The 17,872-nt window shown below is 41.0% G+C and overlaps 2 protein-coding genes across 36 annotated transcripts in view; both read left to right on the top strand.

The window, feature by feature from the left end:
- Positions 1-12,754, top strand: part of LOC110503876 (elastin) — a 93,753-nt gene extending 80,999 nt beyond the window's left edge. For 33 of the 34 annotated variants that reach the window (XM_021582469.2, XM_021582468.2, XM_021582453.2 and 30 more), the window contains 9 exons: positions 40-96; positions 918-986; positions 2,722-2,769; positions 4,948-5,019; positions 5,546-5,587; positions 6,476-6,568; positions 9,485-9,529; positions 10,988-11,056; positions 11,205-12,754. In XM_021582469.2, the coding sequence (XP_021438144.2) occupies positions 40-96; positions 918-986; positions 2,722-2,769; positions 4,948-5,019; positions 5,546-5,587; positions 6,476-6,568; positions 9,485-9,529; positions 10,988-11,056; positions 11,205-11,254 (545 nt within the window). In that variant the 3' untranslated portion in view covers positions 11,255-12,754. The remainder of the gene's footprint in view (positions 1-39; positions 97-917; positions 987-2,721; positions 2,770-4,947; positions 5,020-5,545; positions 5,588-6,475; positions 6,569-9,484; positions 9,530-10,987; positions 11,057-11,204) is intronic. The other variant, XM_021582461.2, reaches the window with a different exon arrangement.
- A 213-nt stretch (positions 12,755-12,967) lies between these two features.
- The window catches only part of LOC110503880 (LIM domain kinase 1), a 72,187-nt gene continuing 67,282 nt past the window's right edge, over positions 12,968-17,872 (top strand). For both annotated transcript variants that reach the window (XR_005039323.1, XM_021582494.2), the window contains exon 1: positions 12,968-13,289. Coding sequence is in view for 1 of the 2 variants with exons in the window: in XM_021582494.2 (XP_021438169.1) it covers positions 13,232-13,289 (58 nt within the window). In the remaining variant the exon portion in view is untranslated. The remainder of the gene's footprint in view (positions 13,290-17,872) is intronic.

Here is a 17,872-nt window from a genome sequence, read left to right as displayed (position 1 = left end):
GCTGTGCGGATTACATTTATGATCTCTGTATTTCCTCAGCTCCATACGGAGCAGGAGCTGGACAACTTCCTGGAGCCAAGCCCCTGAAACCTCCAGGTGTGTGTCAGTGCATGACTGTGTCATAAGAAGTGTTGATCGAAGATGTAGCTACAGTACAGTGAGCTCCAAAAGTACAAATGTTTTGTTGTTTTGTCTCTGTACCCCAGCACTTTGGGTTTGACATGATACAAAGTGCAGACTGCCAGCTTTAATTTGAGGGTATTTTCATCATAATTGGGTGAACCATTTAGAAATGGCAGCACTTTGTGTATGTACATTAGGGGACCAAAGTATTGGGACAAATTCACTTATGTGTATTCAAAGTAGACAAAGGTTTACTATTTGGTCCCATATTCATAGCATGCAATGATTACATCAAGCTTGTGACTCTACAAACTCTACAAAGTATTCTTATTTTCAATAAAAGTGACTCCAAAATTACACAATACATTATTTACAATGAATTTCTATTGCACACAAAATAATCTGAAACACAACCAAAAAAACAGAAAATGCTTCCAACAGTTTGTAGAGTCGCAAGCTTGATGTAATCATTGTATTCTAGGAGTATGGGACCAAAAACTAAACATTTGACTACTTTAATACACATATAAGTGAATTTGTCCCAATACTTTTGGTCTTCTAAAATGGGGGGACTATGTACAAAAAGTGCTGTAATTTCTGAACCGTTTACCTTAATGGATAAAAAATCAAATTAAAGCTGACAGTCTGCACTTTGACCTCATTGTCGTTGTATCATTTCAAATCCAAAGTGCTGGAGTACAGAGTCAAAACGACAAACTATGTGTCAATGTCCCAATACTTTTGGAGATCACTGTATATAATCTCACTCACTGTGTTTTGTATCTCTCCTGTAGTTGTGGGAGGAGCAGGCGGTGTGGCTGGAGGAGCAGGTATTCCTCTTACTGGAGCCGGTGGTGGTGTAGGTATGGGATCAGTTTCGTACGCGTCTTAGGAAATAAGCAAGCTTTCTGTGTAACTGAGTCAACATCCACAATGTCCCCATAATGGAGCCGTACAAAGAGACATGTTGAGTTAAACCCCATCCCATAAGTTCAATAATGTCTTACTGTAACTCCATACTCCCTAACCTCAGATCAACTCTATATAACATTGTGTTACATACAGGGCATTCGGAAAGTATTCAGACCCCTTCCCCTTTTCCACATTTTGTTACGTTATAGCCTTAAAATCAATGTATTAAATACCTTTATTTCCTCATCAATCTACACACAATGCTCCATAATGACAACACAAAAACAGGTTTTTAGAAATGTTTGCACATTTATTAAAACTATAAAACCTTATACGTTTTTTAGTTTTATACGTAAATATCTTATTTACATATTCAGACCCTTTGCTATGAGATTCGAAATTGAGCCCAGGTGCATCCTGTTTCCATTGATTATCCTTGAGATGTTTCTACAACTTGATTGGAGTCTATCTGTGGTAAATTCAAATGATTGGACATGATTTGGAAAGGCAAACATCTGTCTATATAAGGTCCCACAGTTGACAGTGCATGTCAGAGCAAAAACCAAGCCATGAGGTCCAGGGAATTGTCCATAGAGTTCGTGTTCGTTTGTGTCGGGGCACAAATCTGGGGAAGGGTACCAAAACATTTCTGCAGCATTGAAGGTCCCCAGAAAACAGTAGCCTCCATCATTCTTAAATGGAAAAAGTTTGCAACCACCAAGACTCTTCTAGAGCTGGCCGTCCGGCCAAACTGAGCAATCAGGGGAGAAGGGAGGTGACCAAGAACCCGATGGTCACTGAGAGAGCTCTAGAGTTCCTATGTGGAGATGGGAGAACCTTCCAAAAGGACTACCATCTCTGCAGCACTCCACCAATCAAGTGTTTATGGTAGAGTAGCCAGACCGAAGCCACTCCTCAGTAAAAGGCACATTTGCCAAAAAGCACCTAAAGGACTCTCAGACCATGAGAAACAAGATTCTCTGGTATGATGAAACCAAGATTGAACACTTTGGCCTGAATGTCAAGCGTCACTTCTGGAGGAAACCGGGCACCATCCCTATGGTGAAGCATGGTGGTGGCAGCATCAACGACCCTAAGCACACAGCCAAGACAACGTAGGAGTGGCTTCGGGACAAGTCTCTGAATGTCTTTGAGTGGCCCAGCTAGAGCCCGGACTTGAACCCGATCGAACATCTCTGGAAAGACCTGAAAATAACTGTGCAGGTACACTCCCCATTAAACCTGACAAAGCTTGAGAGGATCTGCAGAGAATAATGGGAGAAACTCATCAAATACTGTAGAGGTGTGCCAAGCTTGTAGCGTCATACCCAAAAAGACTTGAGGCTCTAATCGCTGCCAAAGGAGCTTCAACAAAGTACTGATTAAAGGGTCTGAATATGTAATATTTCCGTTTTTTATTTTTTTATACGTTTGCAACAATTTTGAAAAAAACTGTTTTTGCTTTGCCATTATGGGGTATTTTGTGTAGATTGATGAGGGGAGAAATCAATTGAATTCATTTTAGAATAAGGCTGTAACATACTGGAACAAAATGTGGAAAAAGTCAAGGGGTCTGAAAACTTTCCAAATGCACTGTAAATCTGGCAACATAAATCTCTGGTATTCCCTACACAATGAGGTCATCACGTCAGGAATAAAACTGTTTTTCTTTCCACCATGATTCAGGGGGATACCCGTATGGTTATGGTCAAGGTGGTTATGGACAGGGACAGGGTACGTATGAGAGAGGAGAAGCAGGCCAGCTCAATATTGTATTCCCTTTTACCTCACTCTGGCCTCTCAGAGTGACCATTGTCCAGGAAATGTCATTGGCTTGCACTTCCTGTGACCAATGTGGCGATAGGAGCGGTGACTGTGACAGACACCAGAGCCAGGAATGAGATGCCAAAGGGACTGTGTGTCTGAAACCCCATTGCCAACTGAGCTAGAAACACCCTTTCCAAACCAAACCGCTGAAACTCTCATTTCCCCTCAAACAGTTACAAAGCTACAAGTTATGCGGTTGTAGCTTTGTAACAACACAAAGCTTGACCATAGCCGGGGAAATGGCTTGTCCTTAACTGCCTAGTGTAGCTAGATAGGTTCAACTGTCATCAACAGTTGCTGATTATATAAAGCTACAGATACTGTAATAACTAGTAGCTAATAACTACAGTTGAAGTCGGAAGTTTACAGACACCTTAGCCAAATACATTTAAACTCAGTTTTTCACAATTCCTGACATTTAACACCAGTAAAAATTCCCTGTCTTAGGTCAGTTAGGATCACCACTTTATTTTAAGAATGTGAAATGTCAGAACAATAGTAGAGATCTTTTTTTATTTCAGTTTTTATTTCTTTCATCACATTCCCAGTGGGTCAGAAGTTTACATACACTCAATTAGTATTTGGTAGCATTGCCTTTAAATTGTTTAAGTTGGGTCAAACTTTTCGGGTAGCTTTCTACAAGCTTCCCACAATAAGTTGGGTGAATTTTGGCCCATTCCTCCTGACAGAGCTGGTGTAACTGAGTCAGGTTTGTAGGCCTCCTTGCTCGCACATGCTTTTCCAGTTCTGCCCACAAATGTTCTATAGGATTGAGGTCAGGGCTTTGTGAATGCTACTGCAATACCATGACTTTGTTGTCCTTAAGCCATTTTGCCACAACTTTGGAAGTATACTTGGGGTCATTGTTCATTTGGATGACCCATTTAGGACCAAGCTTTAACTTCCTGACTGATGTCTTGAGATGTTGCTTCAATATATCCACATCATTTTCCATCCTCAGGACGCCATCTATTTTGTGAAGTGCACCAGTCCCTCCTGCAGCAAAGCACCCCCACAACATGATGCTGCCACCCCCATGCTTCACGGTTGGGATGGTGTTCTTCAGCTTACAAGCCTCCCCCTTTTTCCTCCAAACATTATGGTCATTATGGCCAAACAGTTCTATTTGTGTTTCATCAGAGGACATTTCTCCAAAAAGTACAATCTTTGTCCCCATGTGCAGTTGTAAACCATAGTCTGGCTTTTTTATGCTGGTTTTGGAGCAGTGGCTTCTTCCTTGCTGAGCGGCCTTTCAGGTTATGTCGATATAGGACTTGTTTTACTGTGGATATAGATACTTTTGTACCCATTTCCTTCAGCATCTTCACAAGGTCCTTTGCTGTTGTTTTGGGATTGATTTGCACTTTTCGCACCAAAGTTCGTTCATCTCTAGGATACAGAACGTGTCTCCTTCCTGAGCGGTATGACGGCTCCGTGGTCCCATGGTGTTTATACTTGCGTACTATTGTTTGTACAGATGAATGTGGTACCTTCGGGCGTTTGGAAATTGCTCCCAAGGATGAACCAGACTTGTGATTATTTTAACTTTTTTTTTTCTGAGGTCTTGGCTGATTTCTTTTGATTTTCCCATAATGTCAAGCAAAAAAGCACTGAGTTTGAAGGTAGGCCTTGAAATACATCCACGGGTACACCTCCAATTGACTCAAATGATGTCAATTAGCCTATCAGAAGCTTTTAAAGCCATGACATCATTTTCTGGAATTTTCCAAGCTGTTTAAAGGCACAGTCAACTTAGTGTATGTAAACTTCTGACCCACTGAAATTGTGATACAGTGAATTTTAAGTGAAATAATCTGTCTGTAAACAATTGTTGAAAAAATTACTTGTGTCATGCACAAAGTCGATATCCTAACCGACTTGCCAAAACTATAGTTTGTTAACACGACATTTGTGGAGTGGTTGAAAAATGAGTTTTAATGACTCCAATCTAAGTGTATTTAAACTTCCGACTTCAACTGTACCTAGTGTGTGAAATGTCAACCATGTTCTTAGTGGAGGACTAGTCTCACCCACTAGAGGCATGGCATGAGGCTATTGGAGAACTAATCCAGTCTCATGTTTCAGGTGCGAGGTATCCTGCTGGTGTTGGTCTGGGAACAGGGGCAGGAGCAGGTCAAAAAGCACCCAAACCCCCAGGTAAAAACCCTGACACTTAAAGCCCAGCTTTGTACTAATTACACGTTTTAGTCTTACTTATCCAATCTAACTCATATGAACAACATAGCACAGTGATGTTATCTTTATTTTGGAGTAGAGTTATCGTAAAAGTAGTAAGAAATGTTGATCATTGAGTCATATCAACTCCAGACACTGGATCCCCCAGGGTACAGTACTGTAGGGCAAGACATAGAAGAAACCAGTGGAGACTCCCAGTGGAGACTGATTACCGTCAGAGGCCGAGTTAGTTTGTAACGGTTTTTGCAACATCAAAGTGTGACGGTTTAGAGCTAGCAGCACAGACCTCTGGAGAGTCGTTCTATTCTGCCCATAACAGTACTGCGTGAGCTCTGCCAGGGGAAGTAGGATTCCATCATTGTATACAAGATGTTCCTGCCTACAGCTTAGCCATATTCAACAGCAGACCTGGGTTCAAATAGTATTTGAAAATCGTTCAACTATATCTCAACTCTTCAGTAATGCTCCACTCTCTCCTGTTCAATAGGTTATGGTAACCTGGGTGCTGGTGGTGCTGGTTATAATCCAGGTGAGACTGACTGTCCTGCTGTAGTTTCTGTAGTTTACTGTAGTTAACTGTGAGGTTTCATCCTCATGTTCATAAACTGGTAAAAATGCACACACATAAGTAGCAGGACAGTGTCACCTCACTAAGACTCACTGTCAAAACACTGTGATGAAAAGACTTCTCTGACAAGTCAGACATCGCAAGACTAGCATGGCACATATCACGTCTTCATATGGTTAGGATTATGTTGACACATTGGCAGGGTTTTGACTATGTTCAGGATTATACTTGGAAGTGTATCACCAAAGTTGTGGAACTTTCAGCATCCTCTCCTCTCCTCCTCTCCCTCGCTGTTCGGGATGAATGTTATCACGCTGGTCCAGCAGTGGAGAGACTGCTCTCTGCCTCAGGCTCCACGGATAGTGACTAGTGAATGCCTGCAGGCTATTATCCACCAACCATTGGTCAAATATTCCCTGACACAGAGAGCAGAGCACCCCACAGTACAACATATTGCCTGTTTCACATGCTATCACATATGGTACAACTTTGCTAATACTGTATGCAAATGTTGTTACCCAAGGAGAATTCAGCACCATTAGCCTTTTGATAAATACTGTAGCTAAATAGTTTGAATAAACACACTGGCCTGGTAAATATGCATACACAATGCAAATGACCTGATGCTACCTCTCAGTTCATGCTGTATGTTGTAATTTGACTGGTTGTGTTCTGGGCTCGGCCATTGATTGTTGAGGAAAAAGCCATGCTTAAGTTAAGTCTGAGACCAAAGCTGCAGTAGGGTATGTAACCCTGTCTAAATGTAGACCAGTATATACAATGTATACAGTATAAGTAGTGTTGTTGTGTGTTGTTGTTTTGTTAAGTTTTGCTGTGTTACCCTTGCAGGTGCTGGTGCGGTCCCAAATTACGGAGGTGGCTACCCACAACAACGGGGCTACCCACAGCAAGGTGGCGGCTACCCACAGCAAGCCTACCCGGGTAACGTGTATAACCGCTATATGTGATAATCAGATGCACTATGTGTACATAAACATGGGGTTGTTGTTACAGTATCTCTTATGTATAGTGTGTGTGTGGGGGGGGGGGGTCATTTTCCATAAAGGTTATTTCCTCTCAGGAGCATGTTTTGTATTGTGAACCCCAAGGATCATCGTGAACACTGACGGTGCCATTTATCAGTGGCAACTAACACAGAGACAACAGCACAGAGCCATTTATCAGTGGCAACTACCACAGAGACAACAGCACAGAGCCATTTATCAGTGGCAACTACCACAGAGACAACAGCACAGAGCAATTTATCAGTGGCAACTACCACAGAGACAACAGCACAGAGCCATTTATTAGTGGCAACTTGTAACGGTTTTCTTGAGGTGAAGGTGAGGAGGACCAAAACACAGAGTGGTATTCTTGATACATGTTTAATGACGATGAAAAAAACAACAAACGTACCACGAAAACCTATACAGCCTATCTGGTGCAAACAAACACAGAGACAGGAACAATCACCCACAAAACACTCAAAGAATATGGCTGCCTAAATATGGTTCCCAATCAGAGACAACGATAAACACCTGCCTCTGATTGAGAACCACTCCAGACAGCCATAGACTATGCTAGATACCCCTACTATAATACAAACCCAATAACTAACAAAAACCTCAAGACAAAACACACCACATACAAAACCCATGTCACACCCTGGCCTGACCAAATGAATAAGAAAACACAAAATACTAAGACCAGGGCGTGACACAACTACCACAGAGACAACAGCACAGAGCCATTTATCATCTAGAGAGACAAAGGGAAAAGGAGAAAAACAGTTTTTAGCTGTTATAGCTTTTTACAGAGAATGGGATGTTGTGACCCAGGAACTATAAAGATAAAAGTAGAACAAAAAGAGCTTGTGGTTTGAACCAAATTTGATAGATGTGTTCGATTTATTGTATTTGTTCATCTTTACTATCCAGTAAAGATAGCGGAAGCAAGGGCATTCACTTTGAGTTCCCCTTTGTAAGCATGCCCCAATCATTCACTTACAGTAAATGTAGAAAAGTGTCGATTGGCCGTAAGTTTAGACTTCTGACAGACTTGACGTAATTTTGCAAAACTGAGTTTAATACAAAGAAATAGTCGCCAACAGTTATTTCAAGGTCAAATAGACTAGCCCCTCAACAGAACCATCAAAAGAATAGCTGTCAATTAAACCTAACCTATTATCCTGACCACATATGCCCACTGGCAACAGGGGTTTGAGCCTTGTCTCAGCCACCCTCTGTCTATGCCCCTACTATCTGTCTCCCTCTCTACATTTCCAGCTGAACTGTAAATACAAAATATAAAAGCAAAAAGCAAAAATTCAACCTGACTCAGAGTGCTGGTGGATCTTTCACTGCCCATGACTACCCCCTGTTTCTGCCTGGATCAGGAAGTGGACTAAAGCCGAATTGTCGACAGACAAGTAACCCAGAACGACAGACAGACAACCCTCAGGCCTGTTGCTTTCCTATTAGAGCTAACCAGAGAAAGAGAGAAGGGAACTGATCTAGAGACAATTGAAAGGAACAGCCAACTTCCCCATACCTGTTTTAGTTTCCCCCAATTAAATTAATTGAGGGGGAACATTGGGTACTCTGAGCACTTAAATGGTTATGGAAATAATCATCATTGTTTTTTGATTGTGGTGGTGTTTGAAATGTTGGTCTCTCTCTGTCTCTCTCTCTCTCTCTCTCTCTCTCTCTCTCTCTCTCTCTCTCTCTTAGCGTAGTCCCTAGTTGCTAATTACTCTCACTTTTGCTGTAGCTTCTGTGAATTCGATAGCTACTCTGACCATGCAAATCAGGTATTAATGTTTTACTACCAGGGTGCAAATATTGGCCACACACAGAAAACATCAAACACTCCTGGTAACCTCCTCAATTTACAACTTAAAATGTAAAAGTCCCAATTCCTATTATTACTGATGACATAGAGTTAACTTGAATTGTCAATGACTTTTGTCTGGCAACATGATGATGATGTCTAGCATTATATTTGAAATGAACCAAATCTCTATTGGTAGCTTTTTTTCTTTTAACATATAAATACCGTTCATTTCCAATTAATTACATTTGACATGATTAAAAATAATGATTTAATTCAGGAGGTCTTAATGGTGTGACCTCCCTTGGGAATAATGAATTGGTTTTTGGATGACTTAATGAGCTCTGCTGCATATTCCTGTCTAGTCTGAAATGCAGACTGTTTACTGACAAAACAGATACAGGTGATGAATGTTATTTCTGGCATCAGTGAACGCTTTACCCTTGCAGTGTGCTTGTTTACTATATATCTATTTATTTTTTACTATTTGTTTACAAAGACAGTAATGAGACCAAAACATGGTATTTTGCTATTGCAGTATTAGTAAAAGCATGTGGTTGTTACTCTATCAGATAATGCTCAAACATAATCGCACTTTCTTGAAAAGTCTCTACATTTTGTCTTACATAAATTCCAAAGCACGTCATCATTACATGGGGAAATTCCCCTTGTGATTATGTGATGTCTGCTGTTTCCTAATCAGATTGATAGTGTGTTTATGACTATACCTGTTTTGACTGAGAAAGTCCCATACTGATCATTCTAGTTCATGACTCACTAAAACACAGGCACTTTCCATTGGTTATCTATCTGACCAAGTGTGTTTTGGTTGCTTTGTGTGTTCCAATGCACAATGAAGAAAGGGTCTTTAGCTCTCTCACCCTCTATCTAAAAACTCTCTGATCAAAGTTTTTGAAGATTCTACTACATTGTGCTATTTTAAACATGAATCGCCCTTAGCAAAAATCATCTCATTCCTTCCAAACTCCAAATGCTTTTTCTTAAGTTTAAACGTTGTCTGTTTACTAGGAGCATATGGAGCAGGCCAGACGGCACCACTGACTCCTCAACAAGGTACTGGTGTCTTCCTTCTTTCGCCTCTTGAAAAGTAACTGTTGTCCTATTCAGCCAAACGTTACACCACACAGCCAGTGCAAGGGGGAAAGATTTGCTTGAAATTTTCAGATTTTCTCTTACACCTGGTACATTTCCTATTTTATTATAATCAGTCAGTTCTTAGTGGAGGATGACATCACGTAAGATTATTTGGATGAGATTAGAATGAGAGGATGGGGGGGGGGGGGGGTGATAGAACAGTGAGTACTTGTCAGTGCAGATGGTGTACCAACCAATGCCTAGTGGAGTCTGATAATCTGAATTTTCCTGAGCACAGGGAAGATTACTGACGGTGGGATTATGTTTCAAAAAGCAAGGCAGGTTTTTCTCAGCTAGTTTAATAAAACCTATGACAGGTCAGGATTTAGAGGATTTGATGTGCTACTCCAGTAGTGCTGTGCTGATATTGCGTGGAAATCTTTGGGATATTAACCTAAAATAAATTCACAACAGTCACTGTCAGTCTGTTTCTGTAGTGCTGCGCCAGAGGAGGCTGGTGGGAAGAGCTATAGGAAGATGGGCTCATTGTAATGGCTGGAATGGAATATACGTATATGGAACGGAGTGTTTGATACCATTCCATTTAATCCATTCCAGTATTTGCAATGAGCCCATCCTCCTATAGCTCCTCCCACCAGCCTTCTCTGTCAGCGCATATGTTTGCTAGGAGCCCACAACTGTATACTGGCACTGCCAGGGGAGAAATTACCCAGCATATGTTCTTGACTAATTGGAATCCACTTTTTCAGCTATATCTTAGCTCTTATTACTTTTAGTAGATAAGACTTACACTCACATGGGTTTTTATATAACTATTTAAAACTATTTAAATCTTTCACATGTTTTCACTTATCACAAGAATGGTCTAAATGTCTAATCTACATTATGCCAAATGATGTGCTATTGCCAATTATCTGTGCTAATACAGTATCATAAATTATTACTTGTTATCAATGTAGGCCCCTTTATGGTGCATAGATCAAGTAGTATTCCCATTATATTACACACATACTGCTCACACCTCTGAGTACAGCCTGCAACCTACTGTAGGATACCTGCAGTTCAAATCAATACATTTGTAATAGCTAAGAATTATTCATTAACACTATTGATTTGGAGCATCTGTTGCAGTCGCAACACAAGTGAATATCAATAGCCCCTCTGTATCTAGCATATGCGGACAGCCAACCTGTTAGTGTTTGTTGTTAGCCAACCTGTTAGCGTATGCTAACTGACTCACCAGGCTTGCTGGGGCTCTTGGCTGCAGTGGTCAAGCAACAAATGTCCATAAAGTTTACCCATCTGTGCAGTGTGGTTAGAAAAACACATTAGAGTTGTTCAGGATATTACTTGCCAACACTGTAAAAAAAAATAATGTTAATCACAGGTGCTTTTGTGGTCTAACTTTTTTCGCAGCCAAAGCAGCCAAGTATGGCCCACTCCAGAGCTTCCTTGGTGGAGCAGGAGGAGGAGGCTACAGACCAGGTACGATAAAACACACACACATCCTCTGGCATGTGACCAAAACAATTCTTAAATCTGGTTCCGAACCAAGTAGAAATGCATGAATCCAAACCATCTTTCAAATGCATGCATTTAAAATATCCTCTTTTCCAATGTGGTTTCTGAACAGGAGGAGTTGCTGCTGGATGCCAAAGCAAATACTGTGGAAGGCGGAAGTAGAGGATGTTCTTGAGAAGAAGTTGAATTTCAAGAAACAATGGTGCTACTGCATTATCTAGAATGTACATTTTATATGCACAAAATCCCCCATTACAGTATGTAAAGATATGTTGTACTTTATTTGATATTTTTTATACAAACCCACCGACCCAGACTTTTGCACACATTTGATGTGACTTGGTGTTATTGATTGTGCCTTTATCGTTACAGTGGTCATGGTGCTCATCATCTCTTACTGACATGCCTGCGATGCTCCCCTTTTAGTAGCTCTACTCAGTAGTTGTGTGTGCGTGCATGTGTGTGGGCGTGTTTGTGTGGATGTTTGCCTATGTGGCTGTGTGTACGTGTGCGCTTGCACGTGTTGCCATAGATGTGTGCGTGTTTGGGTAGATAGGAGAATGTGAAAGATTCAGCCAGTTCTGTGACAGTACATCCCTCTACTGCAGTATCCCCAATTGCTTAGTGTCTGTGTGTACCAAAGTTGGAGATCTTCACATACTGACACGTCAAACTAAGGGTTGAGCTTCAAGAGGTATGGTTGGTAAAGTGCTGAACTGCCTCCTCTGGCTTTCTATCATCTCTGCTGCTATTTATAGCCCTGGGTGAAATAGCAGTGGCATAGCGGGTGTGTGTGGGCACAGGTTTCACAGTCCATCTGCCATCAGTAACTATTTTAAGTGCCATGGTTTAAGTAGCCTATCTTCAGCCTTCTTACCTTGATTTCCGCCAAATTTGTGAAGTATGAAGAGCAGGTTTTGCTCTGAATGTGGGAAAGCTGATGACAATCAATCCAAAGGTGTTCAAAAGATTTTTAGGTGATCTTTAGTGATATTCATATCGTACATTGTGTCGGTTTGTACCAATCATTTGAAATGCGGTGTGTTTTGTTTCTTAAATGATTTGTATGTTTTTAGTTTTTAGAAATGCAGGTTTTACAAAAATGTCAAAGTAAAATTCAAATCCTTTCGATACTGCTCTGGCATGTATTGTACATTATGTATGTATGACATGAACATTTTGTTTTCTTAATTATGTATAATTTTTCTGGTGTCCAAGATTAAGTGCCTAGAATGTTATGCATATCTGGAATCATTCTAGTTTCACATGCAGTTATAGTTTAATTTATGCAAATTGCCTCTCATTATTCAAGTTTCAAATGTTTCTGGTCAGAAAAGTAGACTATCTCCAGATTTGTGTAATCTAGAATAAGGCAACTAACTGTATGTTGTAGTAATAGCCCTAGGTTATCATGACTCTCCCTCTCTTCAGTTCTTGTAGCCTACTCCGTGATGGTTTTATGAAATGTGTGAGCCACACCTGTCAGGGGCCGCTGCCCTGTGCCGTGGGATAGTATTCATCTGATTTAAACAGAAAAAAATAAGGAATTATGGGGTTTTGTACTTTTTAATTTTCACAGCACATTTGACTTGTGCCCAGCAATACCGACCTTTTATTTGCTTCAGTAAAAAAAAGAAATAAAATTGTTTTAATGAATACACATTTGTGCCCAGGCATCAGCGTTTTTCCATCTGCACCAAAACTGCACCAACATATCAAAATGAATCAATGGCTCAAATGTTATTCACGAACTTTAAAATGGCTGAACGTAGGCTAGTCTTTTATTAATGCAACTAGCCTATTCCAGCCTGTTCTCATAGACTAGATGATACAGCTCATTTCTGTGATGGGTGCACTGCGCATCCCTTCCTCTCTGCCCTCAGTTGCTTGTGCTTTTGCTGCGCAGACAAAAATTCCAGGGATTGTTGTCGGTTGGCCAACCCATAGCTTCCTGTCCTCTGCCGGAATGTTTTAATTCGCCCATCCTCTCTTCTTCGAATGAATCGCAGAATATCTTTCGAAGTAGTGTCAAGCTGTAAGGGGCGTCCAGCGGGCTGCATACACACACACACAACACTACTAGACCGGTTATCTGTTCATCAGAGGCAGGCTCTCATAGAGCTCCGAGTCGGAGAGTGAATGAGGTTGATGCTGTTCTGTTGTAACTGGAAGGACGAACGTATGGGAGAGGAAGAAGGTGAGTTCAAGTTTTCGATACGCAGTTTTTCTCTGGAAAGACGATAGCGGGTGTCTTGAAACGTGTCAGGGCGGGAGATGTTATTAGAGCTAGTGTAGTGAACCTTTCATCGCTCGATAACAGAGATGCTACACTGAATTCATAATAAACAACACAATAGATACATTGTTTATGGTGTTTTTGGAGGGTGAGATTGGTGACATGTATTCTTTGAGAATGATCAATAAAGAATGTCCTTGTTTTGCTGCAATAACACAAGTAGGTAGTCGTTATATTTTATTTCCGAGTAACACAAGCCCGCTGCATAATGATAACACGGCCGGGATGGTGTTTAGAAGTATAATAATTTGGGTATTAGAACTGTTAATGTTTTGGTTAGTTCAATCTAATTAAATACAAATTACATGGGACATTGAAACCACAGCACTGCTCTGATCCACAACAACACAACTTCAAAACTGATAGTTAGACTTTATTTTAAATAATCAATACCCTTTCTTGGCATTCCATTCCTGTGAATCCATGACCTCGTTTAGCCTAGTTGCAATGTAACTAGTTCCACTGATACTTTAGCTAGCTCACTAGCCTATATTGTGGAAGTTGAATATACAAAATAATGTAGCCTACAATATAACATTTATGAAAAAGGATTAGGTGGGAAACTTGTCAATGACAAGTAGCCTAGTAATATCAACAGGATAGGGCGCCTAAATATCCAATTGGACAATGTTGTTACTGGGTCCTCACAGGAGGGGTAATCGACCAGAAATTCCTTTGCAAGATCTGGTTTCCATAGTAAGATCAACTGGAGCATTAAACTGCACTTCCACTAATTGTCAAAGTAATGCCACTAGAAGGGTGTACAATTACTAGTAGTATATTCCTACTAATGCAGGTTCACTTAACAGGTTGTTGAAATCAGATTTTGTTCAGAGATGAAAATGGTATGCACTTGGGCCTTGCATTGTGTGACACTGACACACATCATCAGGCCTGATAACCAACAATGATGAGACAACCTACAGGGAGGAGGTGATGACCCTGGGAGTGTGCTGCCAGAAAAATAACCTCACACTCAACGTCAACAAAACAAAGGAGCTGATCGTGGACTTCAGGAAACAGCAGAGGGAGCACCCCCCTATCCACATTGACACAACAGTGCCTCTTCAACATCAGGAGGCTGAAGAAATTAGTTTTGGCACCTAAAACCCTCACAAACTTTTACAGATGCACAATTGAGAGCATCCTGTCAGGCTGTATCACCGCCCGGTATGGCAATTGCACCACCCGCAACTGCAGGGCTCACCAGAGGGTGGTACGGTCTGACCAATGCATCACCGGGGGTAAACTACCTGCCCTCCAGGACACCTACAGCACCGAATGTCACAGGAAGGCCAAAAAGATCATCAAGGACAACAACCACCCGAGCCACTGGCTGTTCACCCCACTATCATCCAGAAGGCGAGGTCAGTACAAGTGCATCAAAGCCGGGACTGCGAGACTAAAAAACAGCTTCAATTTAAGGCCATCAGACTGTTACAGCCAGGCTGCTGCCCTATATACTTAGACTTGAAATAACTGGCCACTTTAATAATGGAACACTAACACTAGTCACTTTAATAATGTTTACATATTTTGCATTACTCATCTCATATGTATATACTGTATTCTACTCTAATCCTGTTCCGACATTGCCCATTCATATATTTATATATTCTTAATTCCATTCCTTTAGATTTGTGTGTATTGTTGTGAAATTGTTAGATATTATTGCACTGTTGGAGCTAGAAACACAAATATTTTGCTACACCCGCAATAACATCTGCCAAACCTGTGTATGTGACCAATAACATTCAATTTGATTTGATTACAGAATGTTTAGCTCATATCAGCGTGAATGACTGCACCCGAACTTGAGTGTCATCCTTTATCAGAGCTGAGTAAATGTGTGTGCGCCCATACAAGTGTGTGTGTGCGCTGTGTGTTTGTGCATGCACATGCATAATATTTGTGTGTGCATGCGCGCCTGCCTGCCTGCGTCTATGTGAGTTGTGACAGAGACAGGGCATCTGACTAGTGCTGCTGACTCCATGTGTCTGTGTATCAGTTTGTGATGGACTGGAGTCTGGCCCTCTTGAGACGCAACACCAGCGGTCGTCAGGGAAAGCAGATCAGTCAGAGAGAGGCTGGGAGAGGGCCATTAGTGCAGAGTAGATGTGTTGGCCAATACAATCAATACAACTACTCCAGCGCTGACTTCCTAATATTGAACCACTGCAGGGGAAGGGACCCATTGCCCAGCAAATATCTTGTGTGTGTCCCAAATGGCACCCTATCCCATTTATAGTGCACTATATTTTGGAAGTTGAGTACACATAATACTGTCAATGACTTAGGGGAGGCAAATTATATAGCCTACACTATAACATTTGTGAAAAATAAAAGATCGACCAGATATTTAGCTGCAAGATCAGGTTTCCATTGTAAGATCAGCTGGAGCATTGAACTGCACTTCCACTAACTGCCAAAGTAATGCCATTTAGAAGATTGTACAATTACGGTAGTCACTCGAATGCATTTCAATTAACAGGTGTGCCTTGTTAAAAGGTCATTTGTGTAAAATCTTTCCTTCTTGCATTTTATAAAATCAGTTGTGTTGTAACAAGGCAGGGGAGTATACAGAAGATAGCCCTATTTGGTGAAAGACCAAGTCCATATTATGGCAACAACAGCTCAAATAAGCAAAGAGAAACAACAGTCTATCATGGGGGTCAGTCAATCCGGAACATTTCAAGAACTTTGTAAGTTACTTTAAGGACAGTCGTATAAATCATCAAGCGCTATAATGAAACTGGCTTTCATGAGCACCATCACAGGAAAGGAAGACCCAGAGTTAAGTTCATTAGAGTTACCAGCCTCAGAAATTGCAGCACAAATAAATGCTTCACAGAGTTCAAGTAACAGACATCTCAACATCAACTGTTCAGAGGATACTGTGTGAATCAGGCCTTCATGGTCATATTGCTGCACAGAAACCACTTCTAAAGGACACCAATAAGAAGAAGAGACTTGCTTGGGTCAAGAAACATGAGCAATGGACATTAGACAGGTGGAAATCTGTCCTTCAGTCTGATGAGTCCAAATTTTTGATTTTTGGTTCCAACCGCCATGTCTTTGTGAGACGCGAAGTAGGTGAAAGGATGATCTCCGCATGTGTGGTTCCCCACCGTGAAGCATGGAGGAGGTGTGGGGGTGCTTTGCTGGTGACACTATCAGTGACTTATTTATAATTCAAGGCACACTTAACCAGCATGGCTACCACAGCATTCTGCAGCGATATCCCATCTGGTTTGTGCTTAGTGGGACAATAATTTGTTTTTCAACAGGACAATGACCCATCACACCTCCAGGCTGTGTGAGGACTATATGGTGAAAAGGGAGAGTGATGGAGTGCTGCATCAGATGACCTGGCCTCCACAATCCCCCGACAACCCACTTGAGATGGTTTGGGATGAGTTGGACAGCAGAGGGAAGGAAAAGCAGTCAACAAGTGCTCGGCATATGTGGGAACTCCTTCAAGGTTATTGGAAAAGCATTCCAGGTGAAGCTGGTTGAGAGAATGCCAAGAGTGTGCCAAGCTGTCATCAAGGCAAAGGGTGGCTACTTTGAAGAATCTCAAATATAAAATATATTTTGATTTGTTTAACACTTTATTGGTTACTACATGATTCCGTATGTGTTATTTTATAGTTTTGATGTCTTCACTATTATTCTACAATGCAGACAATAGTAAAAATAAAGAAAAACGTTTGAATGAGTAGGTGTGTCCAAATGCTTAACTGGTACTGTGTATATAACCAAGTTGTCATTACTCATTGTGTATTTATTATTACTTATCTATTATTTTGTCATTTTCTTTCTCTGCATTTTTTGGAAGGACCTGTAAGTAATCATTTCACTGTTATTCTACACCTGTTGTTTACAAAGCATGTGACAAATAAAATTACCCCCAAGATGCTAACCTCTCACCATTGCCAATAACGAGAGGTTAGCATATCATGGTGGTATGAATTATTACTTGTTAAACAAAATCTCTTTCTCTGAGCAATTATATTATTATAAAAGAACACGATTTCCCACGTTATTTGTTTTTACAATATAGCTCAGTATTTGTATTTTTTTATTTTATACAGTCACTATTGGTCATCTTTATCAATGGCGTCAATCATTTCGGACCCCACTGTATCTAGGTGTATGTCCCAAATGGCACCTTATTCCCTTTATAGAGCACTCGTTTTGTCCAGGGCCCATAGAACTCTGGTCAAAGTAGTGCACTATATAGGGAAATGTATCCAAACCCTGGTCCTCGAGCACAACAGTACACCTTAGTGTTGTAGCCCTGGACAAACACACCTCATTCAGCTCATTGAGGGCCTGATGATTAGTTGACATGTTGAATCAGGTGTGCTTGTCCAGGGTTACAATAAAAATGTGTACTGTTGGGGGGTACCCAAGGACCAGGGTTGGGGAACACTGACATAGGGAATAGGGCCCATAGGTCTCTGGTCAAATGTAGTGCATTA

Source organism: Oncorhynchus mykiss, chromosome 24 (assembly GCF_013265735.2).
Source record: "Oncorhynchus mykiss isolate Arlee chromosome 24, USDA_OmykA_1.1, whole genome shotgun sequence".
NCBI lineage: Eukaryota > Metazoa > Chordata > Actinopteri > Salmoniformes > Salmonidae > Oncorhynchus > Oncorhynchus mykiss.
The sequence above is the reverse complement of the archived record's forward strand: the minus strand, read 5'-3'. Positions and strand labels throughout refer to the sequence as shown.